This window comes from Arachis stenosperma, chromosome 1 (genome assembly GCF_014773155.1).
Source record: "Arachis stenosperma cultivar V10309 chromosome 1, arast.V10309.gnm1.PFL2, whole genome shotgun sequence".
NCBI classification, from domain to species: Eukaryota; Viridiplantae; Streptophyta; class Magnoliopsida; order Fabales; family Fabaceae; genus Arachis; species Arachis stenosperma.
In genome coordinates this window covers 94345958-94359870 of record NC_080377.1, presented here as the reverse complement: position 1 = coordinate 94359870, position 13913 = coordinate 94345958, and the positions used below count along the sequence as shown (strand labels likewise).

General features: G+C 38.8%; 1 protein-coding gene across 1 annotated transcript; it reads right to left on the bottom strand.

The window, feature by feature from the left end:
• Positions 1 to 300: 300 nt before the first annotated feature.
• On the bottom strand, positions 301 to 696 carry LOC130982264 (uncharacterized). The gene has a single exon (XM_057906205.1). It carries the CDS (start codon positions 694 to 696, stop codon positions 301 to 303), a length of 396 nt encoding a protein of 131 aa, XP_057762188.1.
• Positions 697 to 13913: the final 13217 nt, after the last annotated feature.

Here is a 13913-nt window from a genome sequence, read left to right as displayed (position 1 = left end):
GAGAAAACACTCACAAAATCATTCAGTACTCAAGAAGAGGCATTTTCTCAACACAACCAATACAACAAAATTTGCCAAGATTGATAAAATCTTAATGAATACCACAACAATCTAACAAATTCATCAAAACCTATCATATCAAAACATATCAATACAAGTTTGACAACATTAAAAATCACAAAATTCACAAAGACTCTAATGCTAGAAGCAAGTAAGTATATACAAGAACGATCATACCGTGGTGGGGTGTCTTCCACCTAGCACTTTTCTTTTACGTCCTTAAGTTGGACGGTCCTGAGCTTAAGCTTCCTCTCCTTTTGGTGCATCCTCAAGTAGGAGCACTTCCACTTCCTTGGGTGACTTGTAGCCATGGTATTTCTTCACTCTATGGCCATTAATCTTGAAGGTTGCCTCACTTTGAGGGTCAAACAATTCAACCACACCATAGGGCTTAACCTCCTTCACCTTGAAGGGACCTTCCCATCTTGAACGGAGCTTTCCAAGCATGAATCTAAGCCTTGAGTTGTAGAGGAGAACTTCGTCACCTTCTTGAAAATCCTTCTTCCGAATATGGTGACCATGGAATGCCTTAGTCTTTTCCTTGTAAATTCGGAAATTCTCATATGCCTCAATTCTAAGACATTCAAGCTCCTCCAGTTGCAATTTCCGGGCTACACCCTCCTTGGTGATGTCCATATTACACTGCTTCACCGCCCAATAGGCTTTGTGCTCAAATTTCATCGGAAGGTGGCATGCCTTACCATAGACACCTGATGAGCGGATAATTTGTACGCTTTTTGGCATTGTTTTTAGTATGTTTCTAGTATCTTTTAGTTAGTTTTTATTATATTTTTATTAGTTTTTAGTTAAAATTCACTTTTCTGGACTTTACTATGAGTTTGTGTGTTTTTCTGTGATTTCAGGTATTTTCTGGCTGAAATTGAGGGATCTGAGCAAAAATCTGATTCAGAGACTCAAAAGGACTGCAGATGCTGTTGGATTCTGACCTCCCTGCACTCGAAGTTGATTTTCTGGAGCTACAGAAGCCCAATTGGCGCACTCTCAACGGCGTTGGAAAGTAGACATCCTGGGCTTTCCAGCAATATATGATAGTTCATACTTTGCCCAAGATTTGATGGCCCAAACCGGCGTTCAAAGTCACCTACAGAAATTCCAGCGTTAAACGCCGGAACTGGCACCTAAATGGGAGTTAAACGCCCAAACTGGCACTAAAGCTGGCGTTTAACTCCAAGAAGAGTCTCTACACGAAAATGCTTCATTGCTCAGCCCAAGCACACACCAAGTGGGCCCGGAAGTGGATTTTTATGTCATTTACTCATCTCTGTACACCCTAGGCTACTAGTTCTCTATATATAGGACCTTTTACCATTGTATTTTTCATCTTTGGATTGTTTTTGATCCTTTGATCATCTTTGGACATCTAGTTCTTAGATCAGATCTTGGTAGCTATCTTTGAGTTTCATGCTATCTTAGATCATTTGGGAGGCTGGCCATTCGGCCATGCCTAGACCTTGTTCTTATGTATTTTCAACGGTGGAGTTTCTACACACCATAGATTAAGGTGTGGAGCTCTGCTGTACCTCGAGTATTAATGCAATTACTATTGTTCTTCTATTCAATTCCGCTTGTTCTTTGTCCAAGATATCACTTGTTCTTCAACTTGATGAAGGTGATGATCCGTGACACTCATCATCATTCTCACTCATGAACAAAGTGACTGACAACCACTCTTGTTCTACAAGCAATTAAAGCTCTAGTGAATATCTCTTGGATTCTTTAATCAGAGTCTTCGTGGTATAGGCGAGAACTGATGGCGGCATTCAAGAGAATCCGGAAGGTCTAACCTTGTCTGTGGTATTCTGAGTAGGATTCAATGATTGAATGACTGTGACGTGCTTCAAACTCCTGAAGGCGGGGCGTTAGTGACAGACGCAAAAGAATCACTGGATTCTATTCCGGCCTGATTGAGAACCGACAGATGGATAGCCGTGCCGTGACAGGGTGCGTTGAACATTTCCAATGAGAGGATGGGAGGTAGCCACTGACAACGGTGAAACCCTTGCATAAGCTTGCCATGGAAAGGAGTAGGAAGGATTGGATGAAGACAGTAAGAAAGCAGAGAGACGGAAGGGAAGGCATCTTCATACGCTTGTCTGAAGCTCTCACCAATGATATACATAAGTATCTCTATCTTTATCTTTATGCTTTATTCGTTTATCACTATACCCATTTGAGTCTGCCTGACTGAGATTTACAAGATGACCATAGCTTGCTTCATACCACCAATCTCCGTGGGATCGACCCTTACTCGCGTAAGGTTTATTACTTGGACGACCCAGTGCACTTGCTGGTTAGTTGTGCGAACTTGTGTTTATGCCATGGTATTGAGCACCAAGTCTTTGGAGCCATTATCGGGGATTGTTCTGTGTAAAAGTATTGATCACAATTTCGTGCACCAACACCCCGAAAGGGACTCATTCCTAACGGGGTCTTATAGGCCGTCCTATATGCCCATAGTGCATCTCCCAATCGAGAGCTCCAGTCCTTCCTTTGTGGATTTACCACTTTCTCCAAAATTCGCTTAATCTCTCGGTTGGACACTTTCGCTTGCCCATTTGTTTAGGGGTGGTATGCAGTTGAAACCTTGTGTGATATCCCATAGTGCTTGAGTAGTGCTTCTACCTTCCTGTTACAAAAGTGAGAACCTTGGTCCCTCACGATTGCTCATGGAGACCCATAGCGGCACACAATATTATTTCTAATGAAAGAAGTCACAGCATTAGCGTCATTAAAGCGGGTAGGTATCACTTCTACCCACTTTGAGACATAGTCAACCGCCAACAAGATATACAAATACCTACTTGAGTTAGGAAATGGCCCCATAAAGTCTATGCCCCAAACGTCAAAAATTTCACAAAATAACATCAGTTGTTGACGCATTTCATCCCTTTGGGATGCATTTCCTGACGTCTAACATTGGTGACATGGCACACAAAATTGGTTAGCATCCTTGAATAGTGTTGGCCACCAGAATCCACAATCCAAAACTTTTTTAGCCGTCCGTTGTGGGCCAAAGTGGCCACCAAACTCGGACGAATGACAAGATTCAAGAATGGGTTGGATTTCAGATTCCAGGACACATCTATGAATTACTTGGTCTACTCCCCTCCTCCATAAGTGAGGATCATCCCAAATATAGTATTTAGAATCACTTCTCAACTTATCTCTTTGATGTTTTGAAAAGTTAGGAGGGTAAATCTTAGCAACCAAGTAGTTTGCCATAGGAGCAAACCAAGGAAAACTATCCGAAACAGCATGCAAACTATCCAGAGCGAATGAGTCATTAATCGGAAATGGGTCATATTTAAGATTTTCAAAGCGGCTTAGATGGTCCGCAACTAAATTCTGTGACCCACTTCGATCCCTAATCTCAATGTCAAATTCTTGCAAAAGCAAGATCCAACGTTTGAGCCTAGGTTTCGACTCATTCTTTGTCAGCAAATATTTTAAAGCTACATGATCCATGTATGCCACTATCTTGGAGCCTAGCAAGTAAGATCGAAACTTATCCAATGCATGAACAATGGCTAAAAGCTCTTTCTCGGTAGTCGTATAGTTGGATTGTGTCGCATCTAATGTCTTTGAGGAGTAAACAATGATGTAAGGGAGCTTACCATCGCGCTGTGCAAGCGCGGCACCTACGGCATGATTTGACGCATCGCACATGATCTCGAACGGTTGCGTCGAGTCAGGGCCCCTCACAATTGGTGACGTGGTAAGAGCTCTCTTCAACTCCTCAAATGCTTCCCCACAAGCACTATCAAACTCAAAGTCCACGTTCTTTTGGAGTAGGTGCGACAATGGTAATGCAATCTTGCTAAAATTCTTGATAAAGCGCCTATAGAATCCTGCATGCCCCAAAAAGGAACGGACCTCCCTCACAGATGAGGAGTGAGATAAACTGATAATGACATTAACCTTGGCTGGGTCTACAGAAATGCCCTTATCAGAAACTACGTGTCCTAACACTATGCCTTGTCTTACCATGAAATGACACTTTTCAAAATTTAGAACAAGGTTAGTGTCCACACACCTAGCTAAGACCTTGGCCAAGTTCTCTAAACAACTATCAAATGAAGTTCCATGCACAATGAAGTCATCCATAAAGACTTCCAGACAACTCTCCATAAGGTCGGAAAAGACACTTGTCATGCACCGCTGAAAAGTGGCGGGTGCATTGCATAGCCCAAATGGCATCCTTTTGTAAGAAAAGGTGCCAAAGGGACAAATGTGGTATTTTCCTGATCCTCAGGAGCAATGTGAATCTGGAAGTATCCAGTAAAACCATCAAAAAAGCAATAATGGAATTTATCCGCAAGTCGGTCCAACATCTGGTCAATGAATGGCAAAGGATAATGGTCTTTCCTCGTTGCGGCATTCAACCTCCTATAATCGATGCACACTCGCCAAGCATTTTGTACTCTTGTGGTGACCACCTCACCATCTTCCTTCTTGACGGCGGTGATGCCCGATTTCTTTGGGACAACTTGGATCGGACTCACCCACTCACTGTCAGAAATCGGGTATATGATACCTGCCTCAAGTAGCCTTGTGACTTCCTTTTTCACCACATCAAGGATAGTTGGGTTGAGTCTTCTTTGGGGGTTTTCTAACCGGCCAAGCTCCTTCTTGGAGAAAGATACGATGCATGCACATATGCAGGTCAATTCCCACAATGTCACTCAAGCTCCAACCAATTGCTTTCTTGTGCTTCCTTAGGACCTCTAGGAGCTTCTCCCCTTCTTGGCTAGAGAGCTCACTAGCAATAATGACTGGGAACTCTTGATTGTCCCCAAGGAATGCATACTTCAAATGAGATGGAAGAGGCTTCAATTCACTTTTTACTTCTAATTGGGGTTTTTTTTCACCAAGCTCATGGGATTCATTCTTAACAATTTTCTCTTGTTCACCCTCATGATCATCCTTCTCCTTAACAATAGGATAGCATAGCTCATTGTGATCTTCGCTTTGTACTTCCGCTACTACCTCATCAATTACATCACATCGGAGAACAGAGTGCTCTTCGGGTGGGTGTTTCATGGCTTCCTCCAAGTTGAACTTGATTGTCTTTTCTCCAACCTCAAAAGAGTATGTGCCGGTGAAGGCATCCAACTTGAATTTGGAGGTCTTCAAGAAGGGTCTACCAAGTAGAATAGAGGAGGAACTTCTACCCTCTGTTGGTGGCATTTCAAGGATGTAAAAGTCGACCAAAAATACTAAATCCTTGATTGCCACAAGCACATCTTCAACTATTCCCATCACGGTAATCACACTCTTGTCAGCTAAGGCAAATCTGGCAGCCGACCTTTTCAATGGAGCTAAGTTCAACCTTGCAAACACTGATAATGGCATTATGCTCACGCAAGCTCCTAAATCGCACATACAGTCATGAAAAACAACTCCACTAATACGACAAGAAACCAAACAAGGTCCAGAATCACCAAAATTTTTAGGAATAGGCTTCATCAATGCAGAAATGGAACTACCCAATGACAATGTCTCCAACTTACCTATCCTATCCTTGTGTATGCACATGTCTTTTAAAAATTTTGCATACTTCGAAATTTGTTGAATGACATCAAGAAGTAGAATAGTTACCTCAACTTTCTTAAATACTTGAAGCATGTTCAAATCAAACTCCAGAGCTTTCTTGGATTTCTTTATCATATAAGGGAATGGATTCATCCATTGTAGTTTTCCTCTTGGGCTCTTTGAGGTACACTTCTCCTTTCTCTTGCCTTGTGCTCATCTCCTCCTCTTCATGTGGATCTTCAACAACCACTTCTTCCTCATGAATGTCTTCCAAGGCCCTAGGAGGTATCTCCTCCAATATAGTCCCCGACCGTAGTGTAATGGCATTGAGTGCACCTTTTAGGTTTGGAAGGGGTTGGAATGGAACGTTAGAAGAGCTTGAGGGTTGATTAGTGTTGTTGGAGGAGGGTAAAGCCAATCTTGAGATCATCTCGGTGATGTTGGCTAATTGAGCATTCACGGCACTAAATTTAGCCTTGCTATTCTCTTTATTCTTTTCCACAATAGCTCTAAGCTCATCAACTTGGTTGGTAGAAGAAGAAGAGGCTTGATTGGTTTGTTGTCTATGATGTGGCGCTTGGTATCTAGGGTAGTTGTTTTGGTTTTGGTTTTGATTTTGGTAATTTTGGTTGGCTTGATGGTTGTTGTTGTTATGGTGTTAGGATGAAGATTGGTAGTTATTGTTGTGGTGAGAAGAAGAGTTGTTCCATCTTTGATTTTGATGGTTCTGATAAACTCATATTTTATGATATATATTATGCTCAATTTAAGTGATTTATTCAACCCTTCACCTACTTATTCATAGAAATTACATAGTTTTGCTTTCCCTTTCTAATTATATGCTATATGTGAAATACATGTTTTCTATGCTTTAAAAATAATTATTTTAATTACCCTTTACTACCATTCGATGCCGTAATTTGTGTGCTGAGCAGTTGCAGAGCTTCTAGGACAAGAATGACTTAAAGGATGGAAAGAAAACATACAAAAATAGAAGGAAAGCACAAATTGGAGTTTTGGAGAAATTGGCAGTGACGCGTCCGCATGGACGACGCGAACGCGTGGTTCGCGCTAAAGAGATTCGACGCGAACGCATGGATGAGGCGAACACGTGACTTGCAAAATACAATTGATGCGGGCGCATGACTGACGCGACTGCGTGAAAGAGCAATACTCCAGATGACGCGACCACGTGACCCATGCGAACGCGTGACGTGCGCGGTCTGCAGAATTTGTAGATTTCGTTTCCAGTGATTTTTGGGCCCTTTTTGGCCCAGATCCAAGTCTAAGAGGCCTATATTAGAGGTTATGAAGTGGAGGAATGCATCCATTCGGTGATAGCCGGTGATTCACTTTACACAATTTTAGATGTAGTTTTAGAGAGAGAGAGGTTCTCTCCTCTCTCTTAGGATTAGGATTAGGATTAAAATTTTTAGAAATTAGGAATATTTCTTCTTCATCTCAGGTTTAATGTTCTTCTATTCATTTTCTCTTTTATTTGTTTAATGACCATTCATGTTTAGATTGATTTTCTATTTAATATAATTTGAGGTATTTTCAGATCTATGATTTGTTTCTTTTATTTATGATATAAATAATTTGGATTTTTCTCCCTTTGCTTTGGTTAGGTAATTGGTAACACTTGAGTTGTCAAACTCAGCAGTGATTGAAATGGGCATATTCTAATTGATCTAGATCGCTCTAAAGCTAGTCCTCCCACAGGGATTGACTAAGACTTGAGGACCAAGCTAATTAGTCCACTTGACCTTCCTTTGATTAATAAAGGATAACTAAGTGGGTTTAAAACCCAATTCTCATCACACCTGATAAGGATAACTAGGATAGGATTTCCAGTTCTTATACCTTCCACTGGTGTTCATGATAATTAATTTACTCCCTTTCCATTTAAATTACATGTTCCCTATTTCAAAACCCCAATTTACAAGACTCATAACCAATAATAAGAACATACCTCCCTGCAATTCCTTGAGAAGACGACCTGAGGTTTGAATACTTCGGTTATCAATTTATTTAGGGGTTTGTTACTTGTGACAACCAAAACATTTGTAAGAAAGGACTTTTGTTGGTTTAGAAGCTATACTTGCAACGAAAATTTATTCTGAATTGTAGACCACGCAAAAGTTCTCTCTTCAGGTTCTCTTGTGCAATATCTCTCCACCCTTGATTGGAGTTATTGCCATGAGAGTAGTTGTTGTGGCCTTGGTTTTGGTAGGGTGGGCGATTGTTATAGTTTACATTGGCTACAGCTAGGGTGTACTCCTTTTGAATTTGGTGGCACTGATCAGTGTAATCTGTGGTGCTAGAACACAAGCCACATATCCTAGGAGGCCCTTCAATTTGAGGAACTTGGGGTGAAGTTTGGTCGGCTTGGATGGAATAGAATGCCTTTTTGCTCCTTATGCATATCAGTGAGGATGGTAGTCATATCCTCAAGTACCTTAGTCAAACTTGCTTCGGAAGGGGATGCTTCCGCCACATCCTTGAGGGGGTTGCTCCTCACCCTTACGTGTTGTGTAGCATTGGTAACATCATTTATCAAGCTCCATGCTTCCGCCTCTGTTTTGTTTTTGGAAAGGGAACCACCACTAGAAGCAGTGAGTAGTCTTCTATCTTTCGCACAAAGACCTCTAGTAAAGTAACTTATGAACAAGTGAGTGTTCAACCCATGGTAGGGGCAAGTCTCCAATAGCCTCTTGAATTGACTCCAATATTCATACAACGTCTCTTGATCTCTTTGCATTATTCCTGAGATCTCCTTCTGGATGTAGTCGGTATTTTCTGACAGGAAAAACTTGTCTAAAAACACTCTTCTCAAGGAATCCCAATTGGTCACCACCTTATCCAGTTGGGAATAATACCACTCTTTCGCTTGCCCTTCAAGGGAGAAAGGGAAGGAAAAGACCATGATGGCAATCTCATCGGCCCCATGTCTTCGGGGCGTAGCACAAGCCACTTAAAAATATCTCAGATGTCTAATGGGGTCTTGACCCGGAAGCCCGTGATACTTAGGAAACAAGTTGATCAAACTATTCTTCAATTCAAAGTTCGGGTCAAGATTGGGAAACCTCATTTGCAACGGTGGAAGAATGAGGTCCGGCACACCTTGTTCATGCAAAGTAATCCTACGTAGCTCCGCCATGTGAAGTTCACCTATGGAATGCGAAGATGTATCAGTAGTGCCAACAGAAGAATAAGAAGTAGCGGACTCCAAGTCACTCTCGGACCCGTCTAGTTATTGGCGAAACATCTATTGTAAATGGAAGTCCCTCAACTGTATCTCTTTCTCCATATAGTCCAGGTTTCCAAAGTTGACAAAGGTGTTTAGCCAAGGCATTCAGAACCGTCTTCTCATCCGTGGGCCATATGGTAGAGTATCCAACAATATCGACCCTGTTCATGGTGTAAATTAATTCCTCTGTAAGGTGATAAAACAACAGAATTTCCGTTTTGCCTGAGAGAATTTATCCCACAGTTGGTGTCGGTTGATGAGCGGATAATTTATACGCTTTTTGGCATTGTTTTTAGGTAGTTTTTAGTAAGTTCAAGCTACTTTTAGGGATGTTTTCACTAGTTTTTATGTTAAATTCATATTTCTGGACTTTACTATGAATTTGTGTGTTTTTCTGTGATTTCAGGTAATTTCTGGCTGAAATTGAGGGACTTGAGCAAAACTCTGAAAAAGGCTAACAAAAGGACTGCTGATGCTGTTGGAATCTGACCTTCCTGCACTCGAAATGGATTTTCTAGAGCTACAGAACTCCAAATGGCGCGCTCTTAACGGCTTTAGAAAGTAGACATCCAGAGCTTTCCAGCAATATATAATAGTCCATACTTTATTCGGAAATTTACGACGTAACTTGGCGTTGAACGCCAAGTACATGCTGCTGTCTGGAGTTAAACGCCAGAAAAACGTCATGATCCGGAGTTGAACGCCCAAAACACGTCATAACTTGGAGTTCAACTCCAAGAAAAGCCTCAGCTCGTGGATAGATCAAGCTCAGCCCAAACATACACCAAGTGGGCCCCGGAAGTGGATTTATGCATCAAATTACTTACTCATGTAAACCCTAGGAGCTAGTTTATTATAAATAGAACTTTTTACTAGTGTATTAGACATCTTGGGGACGATTAGTTCTCAGATCATGGGGGCTGGCCATTCGGCCATACCTGAACCTTTCACTTATGTATTTTCAACGGTGGAGTTTCTGCACACCATAGATTAAGGGTGTGGAGCTCTGCTGTACCTCAAGTTTCAATACAATTACTATTACTTTCTATTCAATTCTCTTTTATTCTTATTCCAAGATATACGTTGCACTTCAACTTGATGAATGTGATGATCCGTGACACTCATCATCATTCTCACCTATGAACGCGCGTGATTGACAACCACTTCCGTTCTACCTTAGGCCGAGCGCATATCTCTTAGATTCCCCAACAGAATCTTCGTGGTATAAGCTAGATAGATGGCGGCATTCATGAGGATCCGGAAAGTCTAAACCTTGTCTGTGGTATTCCGAGTAGGATTCTGGGATTGAATGACTGTGACGAGCTTCAAACTCGCGATTGCTGGGCGTGATGACAAGCGCAAAAGGATCAATGGATCCTATTCCAACATGATCGAGAACCAACAGCTGATTAGCCGTGCTGTGACAGAGCATAGGAACGTTTTCACTGAGAGGATGGGATGTAGCCACTGACAACGGTGATGCCCTACATACAGCTTTCCATGGAAAGGAGTAAGAAGGATTGGATGAATGTAATAGGAAAGTAGAGATTCAAGAGGAGCACAGCATCTCCATACACTTATCTGAAATTCCCACTATTAATTTACATAAGTATCTCTATCCTATTTTATTTTCTGTTTATTTTTATTAATCATATTTGATTTTCTAAATTCCATAATTTTATCCTCCTGACTGGGATTTACAAGATGACCATAGCTTGCTTCATACCAACAATCTCTGTGGGATCGACCCTTACTCACGTAAGGTATTACTTGGACGACCCAGTACACTTGCTGGTTAGTTGAACGGAGTTGTGTCCACACATAAGTGCCATAATAATGATTCCATACAACAACAAAGAATACTACATTGATGTGATCACAATTTCGTCCACCAAGTTTTTGGCGCCGTTGCCGGGGATTGTTGAGTATGGACAACTAACGGTTCGTCTTGTTGCTCAGATTAGGTAATTATCTTTTCAAAAAGTTTTCAAAAAAAAAATTTTTCAAAAATTTTTTTCTTTTTATTTTCATTTTTCTTAAGAATATTTTCGAAAAAAATAATAAAAATACAAAAAAAAAATCATAAAATCATAAAAATAAAAAATATTTTGTGTTTCTTGTTTGAGTCTTGAGTCAACTTTTAAGTTTGGTGTCAATTGCATGCTTTAAAATTTTTTTCTTGCATTTTTTTGAAAATTCATGCATTCATGGTGTTCTTCATGATCTTCAAGTTGTTCTTGACAAGTCTTCTTGTTTGATCTTGATGTTTTCTTGTTTTGTGTTGTTTGTTGTTTTTCATATGCATTTTTCGTTTGTTAGAGTCCATGCATTAAAGATTTCTAAGTTTGGTGTCTTGCATATTTTCTTTGCATCAAAAATTTTTCAAAATTATGTTCTTGATGTTCATCATGATCTTCAAAGTGTTCTTGGTGTTCATCTTGACATTCATAGTGTTCTTGCATGCATCTTGTGTTTTGATCCAAAATCTTTATGTTTTGGGTCATTTTTGTGTTTTTCTCTCTCATCATAAAAAAAAAATTCAAAAATCAAAAAATTATCTTTTCCTTTTTTATCTCCTAATTTTCGAAAATTTGAGTTGACTTAGTCAAAAATTTTAAAAAATTAGTTGTTTCTTACAAGTCAAGTCAAATTTTCAATTTTAAAAATCTTATCTTTTCAAAACTTTTTCAAAAATTAAATCTTTTCCTTTTTTTTTATTAATTTTTGAAATTTTTTTTTAAAATATTTTTCAAAATCTTTTTCTTATCTTTTACATCATATTTTCGAAAATTAGCTAACAAGTAATGTGATTGATTCAAAAATTTGAAGTTTGTTACTTTCTTGTTAAGAAAGGTTCAATCTTTAAATTCTAGAATTTTATCTTTTAGTTTCTTGTTAGTCAAGTAATTAATTTTAATTTTAAAATCAAATCTTTTTCAAAATATCTTTTTTTATCTTTTTAATCATATCTTTTTATCTTATCTTTTATATCATATCTTTTTCAAAATTTTATCTTTTTCAAAAAAAAATTTGATTTCAAAATATCTTATCTAACTTCTTTTCTTCTTATCTTTTCAAATTTGATTTTAATATCTTTTTCAACTAACTATTTGACTTTTTGTTTGTTTCCTATCTTTTTCAAAACCAACTAACTACCTATCCCTCTCTAATTTTCGAAAATACCTCTCTCTTTTTTAAAAAAATTCTTTTTAATTGTTTTGAATTTTAATTTTAATTATATCTTATCTTTAATTTTTGAAAATTACTAACCACTTTTTCAAAATTATTTTCGAATTCTATCTCTCCCCTTTCTCTATTTATTTATTTATTTACTAACACTTCTCTTCACCTCTCTTCATCTCAAATCACTACCTCTTTCCTCAACCATTCTTCTTCAATACTCTGCCCTTTCTTTTTCTACTAACAATAAGGATCCTCTTTACTGTGACATAGAGGATTCCTCTTTCTTTTTTCTTTTTCTCTTCTCTGTCACATGAGCAGGAATAAGGATAGGAACACCAAAATTACTAGGAATCATTCAACAGAAGCAAGGAAGAGACATAAAGGAGCTCAAAGAACATCATTGGTCCTTTAAGAAGAAGACGCCACTAAGGTGGACTCATTCCTTGTTCTTATTTCTTTGTTTTTCAGTTTTTATGCTTCATGTCTATCTATATTTTATGTCTCTACTTTATGATCATTAGTATGTAGTAACTATGTCTTAAAGCTATGAATAAATTCTATAAATCCTTCACCTTTCTTAAATGAAAAATGTTTTTAATTCAAAAGAACAAGAAGTACATGAATTTCGAATTTATCCTTGAATTTAGTTTAATTATATTGATGTGGTGGCAATACTTTTGTTTTCTGAATGAATGATTGAACAGTGCATAATTTTGATCTTGTTGTTCATGAATGTTAAAATTGTTGGCTCTTGAAAGAATGATGAACAAAGAGAAATGTTATTGAGGATCTGAAAAATCATGAAATTGATTCTTGAAGCAAGAAAAAGCAGTGAAAAAGAAGAAGCTTGTGAAAAAAAATGGCGAAAAAAAATTTAGAAAGAAAAAGAAAAAGCAAGCAGAAAAAGCCAGTAGCCCTTAAAACCAAAAGGCAAGGGTAAAAAGGATCCAAGGCTTTGAGCATCAATGGATAGGAGGGCCCAAGGAAATTAAATCCAGGCCTAAGCGGCTAAATCAAGCTGTCCCTAACCATGTGCTTGTGTCATGAAGGTCCAAGTGAAAAGCTTGAGACTGAGTGGTTAAAGTGGTGATCCAAAGCAAAAGAGTGTGCTTAAGAGCTCTGGACACCACTAACTGGGGACTCTAGCAAAGCTGAGTCACAATCTGAAAAGGTTCACCCAGTTATGTGTCTGTGGCATTTATGTATCTGGTGGTAATACTGGAAAACAAAGTGCTAAGGGCCACGGCCAAGACTCATAAGTAGCTGTGTTCAAGAATCAACATGCTTAACTAGGAAAGTCAATAACACTATCCAAAATTCTAAGTTTCTAGAGAAGCCAATCATTCTAAACTTCAAAGGAAAAAGTGAGATGCCAAAACTATTCAGAAGCAAAAAGCTACAAGTCCCGCTCATCTAATTATAATTAATATTCATTGATATTCTGGATATTATAGTATATTCTCTTCTTTTTATCCTATTTGATTTTCAGTTGCTTGGGGACAAGCAACAATTTAAGTTTGGTGTTGTGATGAGCGGATAATTTATACGCTTTTTGGCATTGTTTTTAGGTAGTTTTTAGTAAGTTCAAGCTACTTTTAGGGATGTTTTCACTAGTTTTTATGTTAAATTCACATTTCTGGACTTTACTATGAGTTTGTGTGTTTTTCTGTGATTTCAGGTAATTTCTGGCTGAAATTGAGGGACTTGAGCAAAACTCTGAAAAAGGCTGACAAAAGGACTGCTGATGCTGTTGGAATCTGACCTCTCTGCACTCAAAATGGATTTTCTGGAGTTACAGAACTCCAAATGGCGCGCTCTCAACGGCGTTGGAAAGTAGACATCCAGAGCTTTCCAGCAATATATAATA

Bases quoted from the DNA above. Each gene is read 5' to 3' on its own strand.
- LOC130982264 (XM_057906205.1), bottom strand. From the start codon at position 696: ATGGACATCACCAAGGAGGGTGTAGCCCGGAAATTGCAACTGGAGGAG.